Here is a 13,836-nt window from a genome sequence, read left to right as displayed (position 1 = left end):
CACGACAGCTGTATGAATTGAATAAATGAATATACAAATAAACAAATCACATCTCCTTTAAAGCTGACAACCCTTATTTCTAAGGAATTTTGCCTCCCCTCCCCATAACTGGGAGACTGTTTTGGACTATATTCAAAGGGGAGCAGGTTTGCAATCTTTTATTTAATTAATTCAGAAGAAACCTTTGCAGATCCTTCTGGCCAAAAGTTCCTTTCTTCATAACATTTAAAAAAATAGAATAAAAATGTAAATAAATGCTTGAACTAGATGTTATTCTAAAATTTAAATTGAACCGTTTATCATCCTTAAAAATCACAGCTATATGAAGAATGGAGGAATGGATATTAATACAGTCATGAGGAGGAACCCACCAGTTGCCACTTAAGGTTTCAATCTTTTCTCATTTTCCTTCCTCCAGACTTTTCTTAAGTTATAAAAAGGGTTAGTAGTTATATCTTTTGTAATCTTCCAGCACAGATTAGAGATTTCATATTTTGCAATAGTGGTGATTTCACATTTACCCCAGTCTCATTTCACCTCATCTTTTGTCAGAAATGCAGAACTAGAAAGGGGGGAATTATTAATTAAAATTTAAAAAAATTAAAAACTTTAATGGTCTTATATAGTTGTAGCACAATGCCAAGCCGCGTTGATGGCAAGGATATTTCTGAGCAGCAAGTGATTCTGTGTACCTGGCGGTCCCAGGGCGGTCCTCTAAAAGATGGACGGTTGTCTGAATAGTGCCACCTTCGTAGTAAATGTCCTTGTCCTCAGGGAGTGACCCCCATTTCAACCTCTGGCCTTTAGTTATGGCCAGACCTGTGTGCAGGCTATTGACACACCTTCAAAACTCCTTCTCCAAGCCTCTAAGCAACTCCTCAAGCAGTTCTATCCAGTTAGGAAGGTCACTTGACGTTCCCATCTTTTCAGTTCTTTACTTCAGTGAAGACCAGAGGCTACTTGGCTAATGTCCATTTCCCCCTTCACTTTCCATGGACGGAGAGTCCTAACACCTTTTCTTTGGCATTCCTTGTTTCTCTGCTTAGTCCCTGCCTCAGTCCAAATGTGTAGAAAATTGTCATCCAGGATTTGTCAAGAGGGCTCGAGAAGGAGAGCCAGTTTGCTGCTACGACTGCGTTCCTTGTCCGGAGGGGACCTTCTCCACTCAGGAAGGTGGGTCACACTGAGGAAAACGGGAACTCTTGGGGAACTGGATTTATCCACAGCATTTTGATGAAAGTACAAATGTTAAAAGATACATTGAAGATTTTCCTGCTTATTGTCAAAATGCGCAGTGTCAGAGCGTTTGCAGCATGACAACTATAAGGAGACAACCCAGGAGATAAATACAACACAGAGAGACTTCGACATTTAACAGTGGTTTATACACAAGACATTATAGATATACATTTGTATGTTTGTGTGTGTATTGTGTCACACAATTCCCAGTAAGGGTATGGCTAGCTGATGAGAGCTAAATAGCTTGAAATAGATCTAGTCTCCCTTTATTTATTTATCAGCACAAATGCAACATATATGTGTGGGAGGGGGGGTAGGCAAATCCCTGACAAGCAATCAATCTTCTTCTTAACTCTACAGGGAGAACTTAGCAATGGACACTGGACACAAGGAGAGAGAATGCGCCCTCTGCTGGCAGCGTCTTCAACCCGCTACGCTAATGCTGATTCCTTTTCAATGCATCAGCCTCACAGTTGCATCAGCTTTTATAGCTGGTCAGCTCTTAAATCACGATACCTTAAGACACAGTTTCTTATCTAAAGGGATGAGTAGAAAAAGGACCATGGAGTGGGGGCTGAGAAGCGGTGAGAGGAATGGCAGAATCCTGACATTTTCAAGGAAGGTCAGAATTCTTTGAAACTTGAGGGATTGTTTCAGGTGCATCTCCTAGGAGGATTGTTGTGATGTGTCCTACAGGGGCCTCCCCTTCAGAATCACTGAGAAGGAGTCACTGGTCCTCAGTGAGGTGGTGTGGATAATCCTGAGTGCCCCTCATTACACATATAGTAGCAGTGCTCCTAGTAGCCAATCTAGATTACTTGCAAGACTTGGCCAGCCAGATGGATTTCAAAAGGAAAGGCATCATCTTGGTCCAATATTGATTATGTGTTTATGTACTTACTTTATTTATATCCTGCTTTTATTATGCTTACAAATAACTCCTGGTGGCAAACATATCCAACACACCTTCCTCCTCCTCCTATTTTCCCCACAATGACCCTGGAAGACGGGTTGGGCTGAGAGAAAGTGACCAATTCAAAGGGACCCAGATGGCTTTCATGGCTCAGGGAGGACTGGAACTCCCTTTCTAGCCTGATGCCTTAACCACTAGACCGAACTGTCTGTGTCAAGAAGTGCCCTCCATCAGGGCTCAGGAGGTGTTAGCCTCTGCTTTGCTGCTGCTTCGGTTGCCATTGAAACGGGGAGCGGGGGCAAGGTATTTGGGAGGGGAATCATTGATGTGCTGGAGGAAGTTTCTAGACGCTGAACTGACCACCTTACTGCGCATGTGGAGGAGGGGTGTTTCCCGCCAAGGCCAACAGTCCAGCATTCCATCCTGGTGATGCCTTTCGAGGTTATCTCACACCTGACATTTGGGGGAAATATGATTGGACTGTGCACAGGGATGCCAAGGGGAGGGGAATGAATTATACAATATATTATTCGCTTTCGCGCCTAATTAACCAGACCCAGCTTAGCTTTGCAACTGTTCATTTATAATTAGTAAAAGTACACTTGATTTCAAATCAAATGGAGTCCAGTGGTTTTCTTTCCTGATTACTGAATGAAGTGATGCTGACAGGAGATTTACATGGATAGGTTAACTGATTCATTATTTACCTCTAATAACTCTTTTATGAAGGTTCAGCACATTATACAGGAAATCTTTCAAGTCTTAAGATTTACCTTAATACCGTAGACTTTGCCTATAGAGATATTTAAAATGATATTTTCTTTTCTTTCTGTGGAATTGTTAAGAAATGCATCTTGGGAAATATTCTTGTTTTCTGCTGTTGTCCAAAAAGCTATTTCCTGAAATGTAAAGAGTGTTAAAGAAATATTGTTTTTTTTTCCTCAGATGCAGGAAAATGCACCAAGTGTCCGGATGATAAATATCCAAATGAGCACAGAGTCCAATGTATCCCCAAAGTTATAACCTTCCTGTCTTTTGAAGAACATCTGGGCATCATCCTGGTCTCTTTTGCCTTACTCTTATTCTTAATCACAGGGTTTGTTTTGATCATCTTCATGAAATACCAAGAAACTCCACTTGTAAAAGCCAACAACCGGGACCTCTCCTACATCCTCCTGGTCTCCCTCCTGCTTTGCTTCTTGTCTTCTTCTCTCTTCATTGGTCAACCAAGGAAAGCCACCTGCCTTCTCCGACAAATGGTTTTCAGCATCATCTTCTCAGCTGCCATTTCTTCTCTCTTGGCCAAAACCATGATGGTGGTGTTGGCTTTCCTGGCCACAAAACCAGGAAACCGAGTGAAGAGATGGTTGGGGAAGAGCTTGGCCAACTCCATCATCCTTTCTTCTTCTGCAGTCCAAATTGTCATCTGCTCCATCTGGCTGGGAGTTTCTCCCCCCTTCCCTGACTCTGACCTCCATTCCCAGCCTGGAGAGATCATCCTGCAATGCAACGAAGGGGCTGTTGTCATGTTCTACATAACCCTCAGCTACATGGGTTTCCTGGCTACCATCTGCTTCACGGTGGCTTTCCTAGCCAGGAATCTGCCTGGGGCCTTCAACGAAGCCAAGCTGATCACCTTCAGCATGCTGGTCTTCTGCAGTGTCTGGGTGACTTTTGTGCCCACCTACCTGAGTACCAAAGGGAAATACATGGTGGCTGTGCAGGTCTTCTCCATCCTGGCCTCCAGTGCTGGTCTGCTGGGCTGCATCTTCATCCCCAAGTGCTACATTATCCTTGTGAGGCCAGACGTGAACACAAAGGAACATCTCACAGCCAGAACAAATGTAAAAACATGAGATATAACACCATGGGTTTAAAGAATTGTAAAGTTTCCTTTTATTTGAAAGAACACATTATTTCCACTTAGATAGTATACAGGAGTCAAAGAATATCATATGTACATGTTTCAAAATGAGAAATGGTTGAACAACTTCAATTCTTTTAACTCCCTTCCCCTTCATCTCAATAAATCTTGCTGAAGAAAACTCCGTGAAAGTCATTCAGAAAAACTTGCTGTTTAGCAGCAGCTACTGAATGTGATACATTTTAAGAAATTATTTGAGCAATTATTCCTACTGAGGGTGCATGTGTCTGAGAGAGTAAGAAGGACGAGGTAAAATGGAAGCTGTAGGAACCAAACTCCAATCATGTTGTATGACAATCTCCCTGAGAACCATTGCTTTTCCCACCAGGCCAGATAGGATGGCCGCATCCAGGTCCTCGTCCAATGAGACCAGATTAGCCCCTGCAGCCCCTGTGAAAGAAGATTCCCCATGAGATCCACCATCCTCTCTCCATCCCCTTATTAGGCGATGAGGACACCACAAACAGCCAATTCTCTCCCCAATACATGGGCCTGGTTGAGACTGGAGTCCATAAGATGTGGGTAGAGGACAGTGATGTGCGGTGAGGTTTATGGCTAGTGAGGCAGTCCTCTCCCCGACACCCCACTGACTAAAGCAATTTCTTTTGCCCACCTGTGCTAGCGGCAGCCCACCTGAGTTCTGCCATGAGCACAGGTGGGCGAAAGAAAGTCTCTTTCACCCGCCTGCTGGCGGGCTGCCGCGACCACAGGTGGGTGAAAGAAAGTGCTTCAGTCAGTGGGGTGTCACGGGAGAGGAGCAAATACCTGAGCAGTGCATTTATTAAAGAAAAAAAGAAAATTTGAAGGAAAAGAGGGAGCATGGGGTGGGGGGTGGGTGGCATTAGAAATGGAGAAAGAGAGGAGGAAGAGTGAGTGTGATGCTGCAGCTTTAAACAGAACGACAGAGTTGAAGCCTCTAAAAATGCGCCCTCTACTATGAGGCAGGAGAATTGCGTGCCTCAACTACCTCGGGATTTTTTTGGGCTTTTAACCCTCGCTTAACTCTGCTCGAGCGCTTAAAAACTCAGACTAGATGAGGCATGCAGTTCTCCTGCCTCATAGTAGAGGGCGTATTTTTAGAGGCTTTTTTAAACAGGCAGTCATTCATGGTGTGGCAGCAGCTAGCTAGCCTAACCTCAGCACTCGCCTTTTCCCGTTTACATTTTTTTCCTTTTCATGATCGACAGTGGTGAGGCTGTGCCTCCTCTGCCTCCCCTGACTGCACGTCACTGGTGGAGGAGGAGATGCACTTGAAACTGATGCAAGTAGAAGGTTGGGTGTGTCATGAACTCCATCAGAGAAAAGAGTTTCTGTCTCCAAGGTGGAACATTGCAACATTGGAAAGTCTGGTTCAGCAATGGGAATGTTACGCTCCATTTGGGTTGTAAGTCGGGGATGACCTACTTCAATTTCTTTTTGTTATCTCTGCTTCTGAAGGGCAACCTGAAAATAGTACACTTACTAAGGTCTCCCAAATTTAAGCAGTAATGACCATAATGGGTTTTAAAGCAGAGGCAGTCCTCAAACTATGACTGCATTTTGGGCTGGATTTCCTATCGTGTAGCAATGTGGTTGCAAAGCACAATCACATCATGTAGTGACAGCAATCCCCCTACAGTCACAGCTGCTGTCACTAAATGAATCCCACAGTCGTTAGGTGTGGCAACTTCCTGCGGTCTTTGCACAAGCAAGGTGAATAGGGAAAACAACAGGAAGTTGCAAGCCAGGACTGGGAGGGGGCGGGACAGAGGGGGTTGGGGAAGCCAGAGGAAGGGAGGGTGCATGGGGCTTAGGGCAGTTACGTGAACGAGGGAAACTTTCTCAGTGACTTTTGACCTTCCCTGCCAGTTTCCCCATTGATTTTATGGGGAAGCCAGCAGGGAAGGTTGCAAACCGTGATCCCATGATCCTGGGGCATTGCAACTGGCTGTGTAAAATCCAGATAGTGATAGTGTGATTATGGGGGTGCTGGGATGGCCAGAACTCCAAGGACCAGTCACAACCAGCTGTCAGGCCTGCAGCGGTTCCTTTAAGAATCTTTGGCCTGCCACACTCTCATTAATAGGTGGGGGGGGAATAGCAAGGGGTAGAATGTGTTGTTTTCAAAATAAAAAAATCCTTCCTAGAAGCTCAAGGTCATCTTTTGTCTCCCAAACCTTTACACCTGGACGGAAGCAGTTAGGCGTAGACGCCAGCGTGGAAGAAGAAGATTGGACCATGTGATGGACTGTGGGTGTGGGGACAAGATAATGAACTTTTAACTGGGTGGGATTCTGATGTAACTTCCAGAGTTGGAATCCCACAGCACGATGCCAACATGCCTGTCTTATTAAATTGGACCTTTAAGCATAGTTTTGCCTTCGACTCTGATTTAATTCTGCATGGTATTTGGAATGCTAACACCAGCATTCATTGAGTGCTGTTGTAACTTGGAACTGTTGATGACCGAATGGCCATAGGTTGAGGACTTCCTGTACTGTCCTTTTCTTTTGTTTCAGCCATGAAGAACTGTTAGGACAACTATTTACTTTCTGGGCCATTCAGATACGGTGCAGGGAGGAAGGTTGGCAGGGAAGGTCAGAGGAGTCAAGATAGTGGCCACCAGTTCCAAGTTACAACAGCACCCAGTGAAGGCTGGTTGTAGCTGGTCCTTGGACTTCTGGCCATCCAAATGGGCTGAGCTTCGCTTGTATTGTTTTGCCGCCCATCCTATCTGTTTTGACCACGTCCTGCAGACCCTCCCCAGATGCCATCACTTGAGCTCAACGGGGAAATGAGCTGTTCATCGTTCACTTCATGCTGTGTCATCAGGTCTCCCTTCTTTGGGGGGGGGTCTCCTATGAGGGGGCAGATGGGCATTGAGTCCTGAATGGTGGGGAAGAGGGTCCCAAGCAGAGCCCATTGGGGCAGGGAGGGTTTTTCCATCAAAAAACCAGGCAGAGAACCCCTTGCTAAAAATTTTGAAGCCCACCCCTGGGGTGGGGCTGCCCTGGATCCCTTCCTCCTTCCTGGCCACCCCGGGCCTTCTCTATGTGTCTAGGCTTTGCTTTCCCCTGGGTGCCCCATGCATGGAAACAGGTGGCAGTGGAACATGGGATAAGGTCACCCCTCTGTTTCCAGGACTCAGAAGATGGAACCTGGGGGGGGGGAATTTTGCAGACCTGTTTTCCATCTGCAACATGAGGGTCCTGAGCTCCCCTTCCCCTCCTCCTTTCTTCCATGGGGTGAGAGGCAGCCTTGATTTAGCCATCTCTTTTCACTTGGTTATTTTCTAACTTCTCTCTGTCTGTGTTGGTGTGTGATTTTTTTTTTAACTTTGCAAAGTTCTGGTAACTAATTTTTCACTAAAGTTGATTTTGTTCGACAGATTGGCTGCACTATTGCATCAGCCCTTTTGTGTGGTGCCCTTGAGCATTAACTTTCAAAATAAAGTAAATTTTGTCTTCAACTCAGCAGGGAGCTATTTCAGATCTGTGATATTATCTGGCATTAACTGGCCTCTGGGATTTTCTCTTTAACCACAATGCCAAGAAATGTCACGTTTCTTTTTTTCTTTAGCCACGGGTGCTGGGTATTCCCTCAGGGCCAGTTTCAAGCATGGAGACCCCAAACCTCCCAATTTTAGATGCTGGATTTAATTCAATCTCTGCCCCTGTTATTATGAATCACATGAGGATTATTTCCCTTTCATTTCCCTCCAGAGAATTTCCCAACAATCTTTCAGTCCAAGAACTGGTTGAATTATCCAGGGATCCCTCCTGAGAGGAAGAATTATGATAAAAGTTCCAGCTTTGGGCAAAGAAATATGGAGTTTAGGGACAGGCAGGGTCTGTGCTCTTGAATGTACATCTCTCTCCTTTCCAGATGAAGCTGAGTGTTTCTCTATGTTTCAATCAGGAAAGCAACTGGATCATATTCCACCTTGTGAGAATCCTTTGAATTCTTATAATTCTTCTTTAGAAACAGGAAGGAGATTGATTGATTCACCCCATGAATGATGGACCTCCTGCTTCTGCTTCTGATGCTGCTGTTGTGCCATCCAGTCTCTGGGAAGCTGAGAATGAAATGCCTGCAGAATTTGGAGAACCAGGATGGAAAACAACCACAGAGTTTTTACAGCCCAGGAGACCATCTCATCAGTATAGTCACCACTGGAAAGGAAACACTGCATACAAAGTTGCTTTTCAACGTGGCTCCTTCTATTCAGTTTGTTTTTCATGATTTGTAAGTCATTCAGAGTAATGGAGTTACACTCCCTCCATTCTAACACTCTCCTTCTTTTCTTTCTTTTTTCTCCATTTGTTCCTATATTGGGGGATATGTCTAATTTCCTGAATGATTTTGATTTCCATGGCTTATCTTTTTTGTCTGATTTTGTGAAAGAGAAACAAAAATGGGTCTGAAAAAAAGCTGAAAGGGCTACAGATTATTTTCCTTTCTTAGTCCTTGATTTATCACTTGAATAATGAATTTTATTTAAAGTATTTATTTATATAAAGTATTTATTTATTTAAAGTAGTGGTGGAATCAGTTGTAGTTGCCATACCTCATCCTATTTCCCTTTTTGTGCATCTGATCATTGGTTTGGAATCAATGTTGGTTTAAGGCTCATTGGGCTTCTGGAGGATTATATATTAAAAACAGTATTTGTTGATGCTGTTGATTATAATAGCATTTTTTTTTGCAATAGGGATGTTTATGGTTTTTCAAATTGCTTAGGGTTCATTTTCAACATTCAAATGATCAACAAGAATTCTCAGCTCCTGCACAATCTCACACTGGGCTACAACATCCATGACAATCATTTGAGCACTTTCCGCACTTCAGATGCCTTGCTGGACATTCTCTCCACTGGAGAAGCCAATGTCCCCAACTACGGCTGTGGAAGGAAGGAGAACCTTCTGGCTCTTCTTGATGCAGCTAGCAGGGACATCTCCATCCAGGCATCAACATTAGGAGACACCTACAAAGTCCCACAGGTTTGTGTGTGTGTTTTCCTCCTTCTGGTAAAGTGAGTGGTGGGTGAGCAATAGATGCAATCGTGTCTTCTCCATGGAATTCAAGAGCTGCTTTTCTCCATATTAGCAAAAATGTCAATATTTCATCCCATTATGTTCATGTTGAGATTAATCATAAAAACCCTGAAATGGAAGCAATACATTCCCTGGAGAAGACATTCTACTAACTATTGAACTGATCAAAAAATATCCCTGGTTTTGGGGGCCTCTATTGGCATCTTCATTTCCACATATAAATAATGCCTTTCCTATCAACTCGGATTGAAGTTGGCAATAGTAGCATTTTATCTATCTGAAAAGTGGAATAAAAAGGGCTCTAGCAATTATAGGCCAAATAGACTTAACAGATATTGTGGCTAAAATTTATGCCATCATCCTCTTAGTTAAACTTGAGAAAAATGCATTCCTTGCAGAAGAACCAGAAGGTTTTAGGTAGAGTTAAATGCTATATAGATTTTATAATAAATAATGCATAAATTAATAATCTAATATTGGAAACAAATTTGTCAATATCTAATCTATATCAGTGAGGAAAAACACGGTTTGCTGGCTTTCTAGATGTTAGTGCAGCATTTGACTCAACAGAGAAATAAGATGGAGAAAATGGATTGCCCTCAAAATGGAGCTCAGCCTGTTGGCCCTGATCCAAGCCCTCGTTTGAGAGGGAGGTTTGGGCTCAATGGAGCCATGAGAAGAAGGATCTATGCTTACCAAGGGGGAGGGGAAAGGTGCATATTTGTTGTTGTTGTTGCGTTTATTTATAGGCCGCCCTTTTCCCTGAGGGGACTCAGGGCGGCTAACAACTTATGGGAGGGGAAGACGTACAATAACATAAAAATACAATATGTAGTTAAGATCAAACAACATTCATTCAACATTCGGGCGGGGGCAAACTATGGTCTTTACCCCCAGGCCTGGCGGGATAGCCAGATCTTGAGGGCTGTGCGGAAGGTCTGAAGGGTGGTGAGGGTACGAATCTCCACGGGGAGATCGTTCCAGAGGGTCGGAGCTGCTACAGAAAAGGCTCTCCTCCGCGTAGTTGCCAGCCGGCACTGGCTGGCAGATGGCACTCGGAGGAGGCCTAATCTGTGGGATCTTATGGGTCGAGAGGAGGTAATTTGAACCCTTCTTATTCAATATAGATATGAAGGACTTACTAGGGCTAATGCAGGATCAAAAAACAGATTGTAATTAAATGTTATTTTATTTTTTGACAAAAATGGCTAAATTAGTAGACCAGCTAAATGCAGTGCACTTAGTATACAGTACTTGGATTTTAGAAAGGCTTTGACAAAGTAAACCATCATCTACTTCCTGGTAAGCTAAAACTATGTGGAATAGACATCATCACCCCCAGATGGACACAGCCTGTGGTCCTCAATGGAAATACATCTGCATGGAGGGAAACAAGCAGTGGGGGACCCCAAGGTTCCATTTTAGGCCCAGTACTCTTCAACATCTTCATCAATGATTTGGATGAGAGGAGAAATGGGGAAATCATCAAATTTGTTGACAACACTAAAGTGGCAGGAATAGCCAACACCCCAGAAGATAGGCTCAAGATCAAGATGCGTCTAGATAGACTTGAATACTGAGCCTATCTAACAAAATAAAATTCAATGTAGAGAAAAGTAAAGTCTTACACTTAGGCTAGAAATTCCAAAAGTGCAGGTACAGATTAGGTGAAACCTGGCTCAATAGCAGGAACTGTGAGAGGGAACCAACCCAATCACAGATTCTGAGGAGGATCCTGGGGTGGACAAAAGGACTCCAGCTGCTGCCCTCAGAGCTGATTTGGGAATTTACACAATTTCTGCTTTGTCTAAAATCAGAAGATATGGATATTGGCATTTAATCTATGGAAATTGACAGACTCTGAAAATTGTGGCTGTTACAACAGATAAAACTTCAATTAAAAGACCAATCTTGGATTATACAACTGACAAATTGTATTAGGAACTGAGGCCTCCCTGCTTCTTGTACAATTGGAGAAGAAGCTAAAAAGATTCCTCCACAAAGAATCTGGGCCATAGAAGCATTAAAATATGCAGCAATCCGCAAAAAATATAGTAGGCCGTTTATTGGAATAGAATATTTAAATTGGCATTTGCACATGTTATTTATTTGCAATAAATTGTAGGGGTGAGATACAGTAATATGATTTACATTGTTTATAGTTTTTAAATTTATTTATTATATTCTACTTTTATAATATAATCTTGCTAATATTCTGTCTTTTATTTTTTTAATAAAAATTTTATTTTCAGACAAACAGAAACTCACAACACATATAACATAAAAGCCTCTTTAGCTACATACAGCGTGTCGATTGGTTACAAGATCTTTCTGCGTCCTTTCCATAGTCATCACTTGAATTGTATCAAAATTCACATATTGTTAAAATGTGATATCTTTGTATACATAGTTACTCTGCTTCCTTTGTTTGATTATCACTATTGTTTCTCCATTTTAGACAAGGTATTCCAAAATATATAACCATTAATATTATAATGATTCATTGTATCATCTTCAATATATCCAATAAAAAAGGGTTTTAAAAAAAATCCTATTCGGTCATTCTATTATTTTAGCATTGATAACATTCTCTAATAATTTTCAATTCCATGTTTTCCCCCATTATTAGTATCATCAATCTAATATACATACATACAAATTGTTATAATTATTAAACATCCATTAAGCCCAGCTATTATTACATCCTTTCAACATAAGGCATATAAAATTGAAGTAAATTTATATTATGACATTTTATTACATCATCTTAAAATCATCCGATGATATTACATCTTTATATTCTATTCTATATAGAATTGTTTATCTTATTATAAAAGGCTTTTCAACATTATCTCCATGATCCTCACTTACAATATTGTATAAAATTTCATATTATCAATCTAGTCTATATGAATGCTTTGTTATCATTATTAATCATTTATTTGACTATAGCTATTATTACGTTGTACATAGGACTCAAAATTTAACTACATTTAACTAAAATTTATTGTGATATTTCATTTCATCATCCTGTATCCTTCCAGAAATAGTGTAGTCCAATATCTCTTGCCATTTGTGAAGTCTGTATTCTAAGTGTTTTCTTGATAAGTCTTATGTGGACTTCTCTTAAGACCTTGTTATTCATTGCATGACTTATAAGAATTGAAAACCCTCTATCTGCTCTTTTTATTAGCTTAACTTTTGTTATCATTGGCGCTTCGGCCGAGATTACTCTCATTATTTCTGCCAAATTTTCTCTCCTTTCTTCATCTATATTCTGACATCTAAAATAAGGTTCCAGTTCATCAATTTCTCCTTTCCGTATTCACACTTGTCATTTCCCTCCATTCTCAGTTTACTGTTGGTGTAAACAATTTTCTTATCACTTTCATATGTCTCTGTTATTTTTTCAGCTTTGTCCTCAAACTTCATCACTGTCCCCATGCTTTCTGTATTTTGATCTGTAATTATTTAAAAAAATTGAATTTCTAGGAAAATTCTTTGCAAAGTTAGTGCCTTTTCTTCTTCACATTGTGCCATTTTCCAGGTTATAAACACTGCCAAAACATCCAAGACTTTTTAGGTTTCAAACAAATCCAGTGGAGTTTTTCAAATCAAAGCTTTCTCTTTCCTTCAAAGGAACACATGTATAAACAAAACATTTTCCACTGAGCCTTTCAGTAAACAAAGCTTATAACTTTATCAGATATTGCCAAGCCTCTAGCCACTAGATGACAGTGTTGCCTCTTTTCCATTTGTTTTTGTCTCTCTACCTACCTACCTACTCGCTGTCTCCCTACCTATCTACTGTATTTCTTTCTCTCTCTCTCTATCCCTTTACCTACCTACCTACCTACCTTCCCATCCCCCTCTCTCTTCCTACCTATCTACTGTATTTCTCTCTTTCTCTCTATTTCTTTCTCTCTATCCCTCTACCTACCTATCTACCTACCTAACTACTCTCTCTCTCTCCCTACCTACCCACTGTATTTCTCTCTCTTTCTCTCCCTCTCTATCCCTCTATCTACCTACCTACTTTTTTAATATTTGCCTCTTCAAAACCTTGGTGCATCTTATACTCCGAAAATACGATGGCTTTGTAACAGAGCATTCTCAATGATAGGATGGGAGACTACCAGGAGAGGTCAGGAGGAGAGGACAAGGGGATGGTAAAAGGCAGCAGGGCTGCTGGTGATCAAGTGCTAAGGCAGGATTTACCTCAAACCCTCACTCTCTCTCCTTATAATCTTCTTCCTTTTCTTCTTTTTCCTTCCCTCTTCATTCTTCCTTCCCCTCTTTCCTTCTTTTTGCTGCCTTGTTCTCTTCCCCTCTTTCCTTCTTTTTCTTGGTCTTTCCTGTCCCTTCTTGGATGCTCCAATGCAAAAGGGGAAACATTCCTTGCCTTGTGATCAAATGCCACTTTTGCTAGTAGTTTGTGGCCACTGAAAAGACTGAGGACAAGCCAGGCTCAGATTATTCCATGCTTGCATTTCATGGAAACAGACTACAGGAGAGCAAAACTGTCAAAATGATGGCTCTGGTAGTTGATCAGAGCTCCTCTGCTTTTTACGTGCAACAGCTTTAGCATTTAAGAACAGAGCTAAGTTAGTTGCTTTTCTATTAATACACAATGATCCTTAAAAAAGCTCTTCCGTAGGGACCCTGCCATGGTCTAAATCAGACTGGAAATGCATCAAAGGAAACTATTTCCCCCCACTTGCTTTGTC

General features: G+C 41.8%; 2 protein-coding genes across 2 annotated transcripts in view; both read left to right on the top strand.

Moving 5' to 3' along the window:
- The window catches only part of LOC148042234 (uncharacterized), an 845,903-nt gene that overhangs the window by 181,774 nt on the left and 650,293 nt on the right, over nt 1-13,836 (top strand). The gene's annotated exons all lie outside the window — the stretch shown is intronic.
- Nucleotides 8,043-11,470, top strand: LOC148042247 (vomeronasal type-2 receptor 26-like). Its single transcript, XM_087703091.1, has 3 exons — nt 8,043-8,300; nt 8,767-9,055; nt 11,362-11,470. The coding sequence occupies exons 1-3, from the start codon at nt 8,071-8,073 to the stop codon at nt 11,386-11,388; spliced, it is 546 nt and encodes a 181-aa protein (XP_087559217.1). The 5' UTR covers nt 8,043-8,070; the 3' UTR covers nt 11,389-11,470.

The sequence above is a fragment of the Thamnophis sirtalis genome, unplaced genomic scaffold (genome assembly GCF_051295495.1).
Source record: "Thamnophis sirtalis isolate CommonGarterSnake01/CBP01778 unplaced genomic scaffold, rThaSir2_p1.2 scaffold_20, whole genome shotgun sequence".
NCBI lineage: Eukaryota > Metazoa > Chordata > Lepidosauria > Squamata > Natricidae > Thamnophis > Thamnophis sirtalis.
The sequence above is the reverse complement of the archived record's forward strand: the minus strand, read 5'-3'. Positions and strand labels throughout refer to the sequence as shown.

Excerpts from the sequence above, each read along its gene's own strand:
- LOC148042247 (XM_087703091.1), top strand. The coding sequence starts at position 8,071 with ATGATGGACCTCCTGCTTCTGCTTCTGATGCTGCTGTTGTGCCATCCA. Across the intron at positions 8,301-8,766 it reads CAGTTTGTTTTTCATGATTT|GGATGTTTATGGTTTTTCAA; the intron begins GTAAGTCATTCA and ends TTTTTGCAATAG. Across the intron at positions 9,056-11,361 it reads ACACCTACAAAGTCCCACAG|ACAAACAGAAACTCACAACA; the intron begins GTTTGTGTGTGT and ends TTTTATTTTCAG.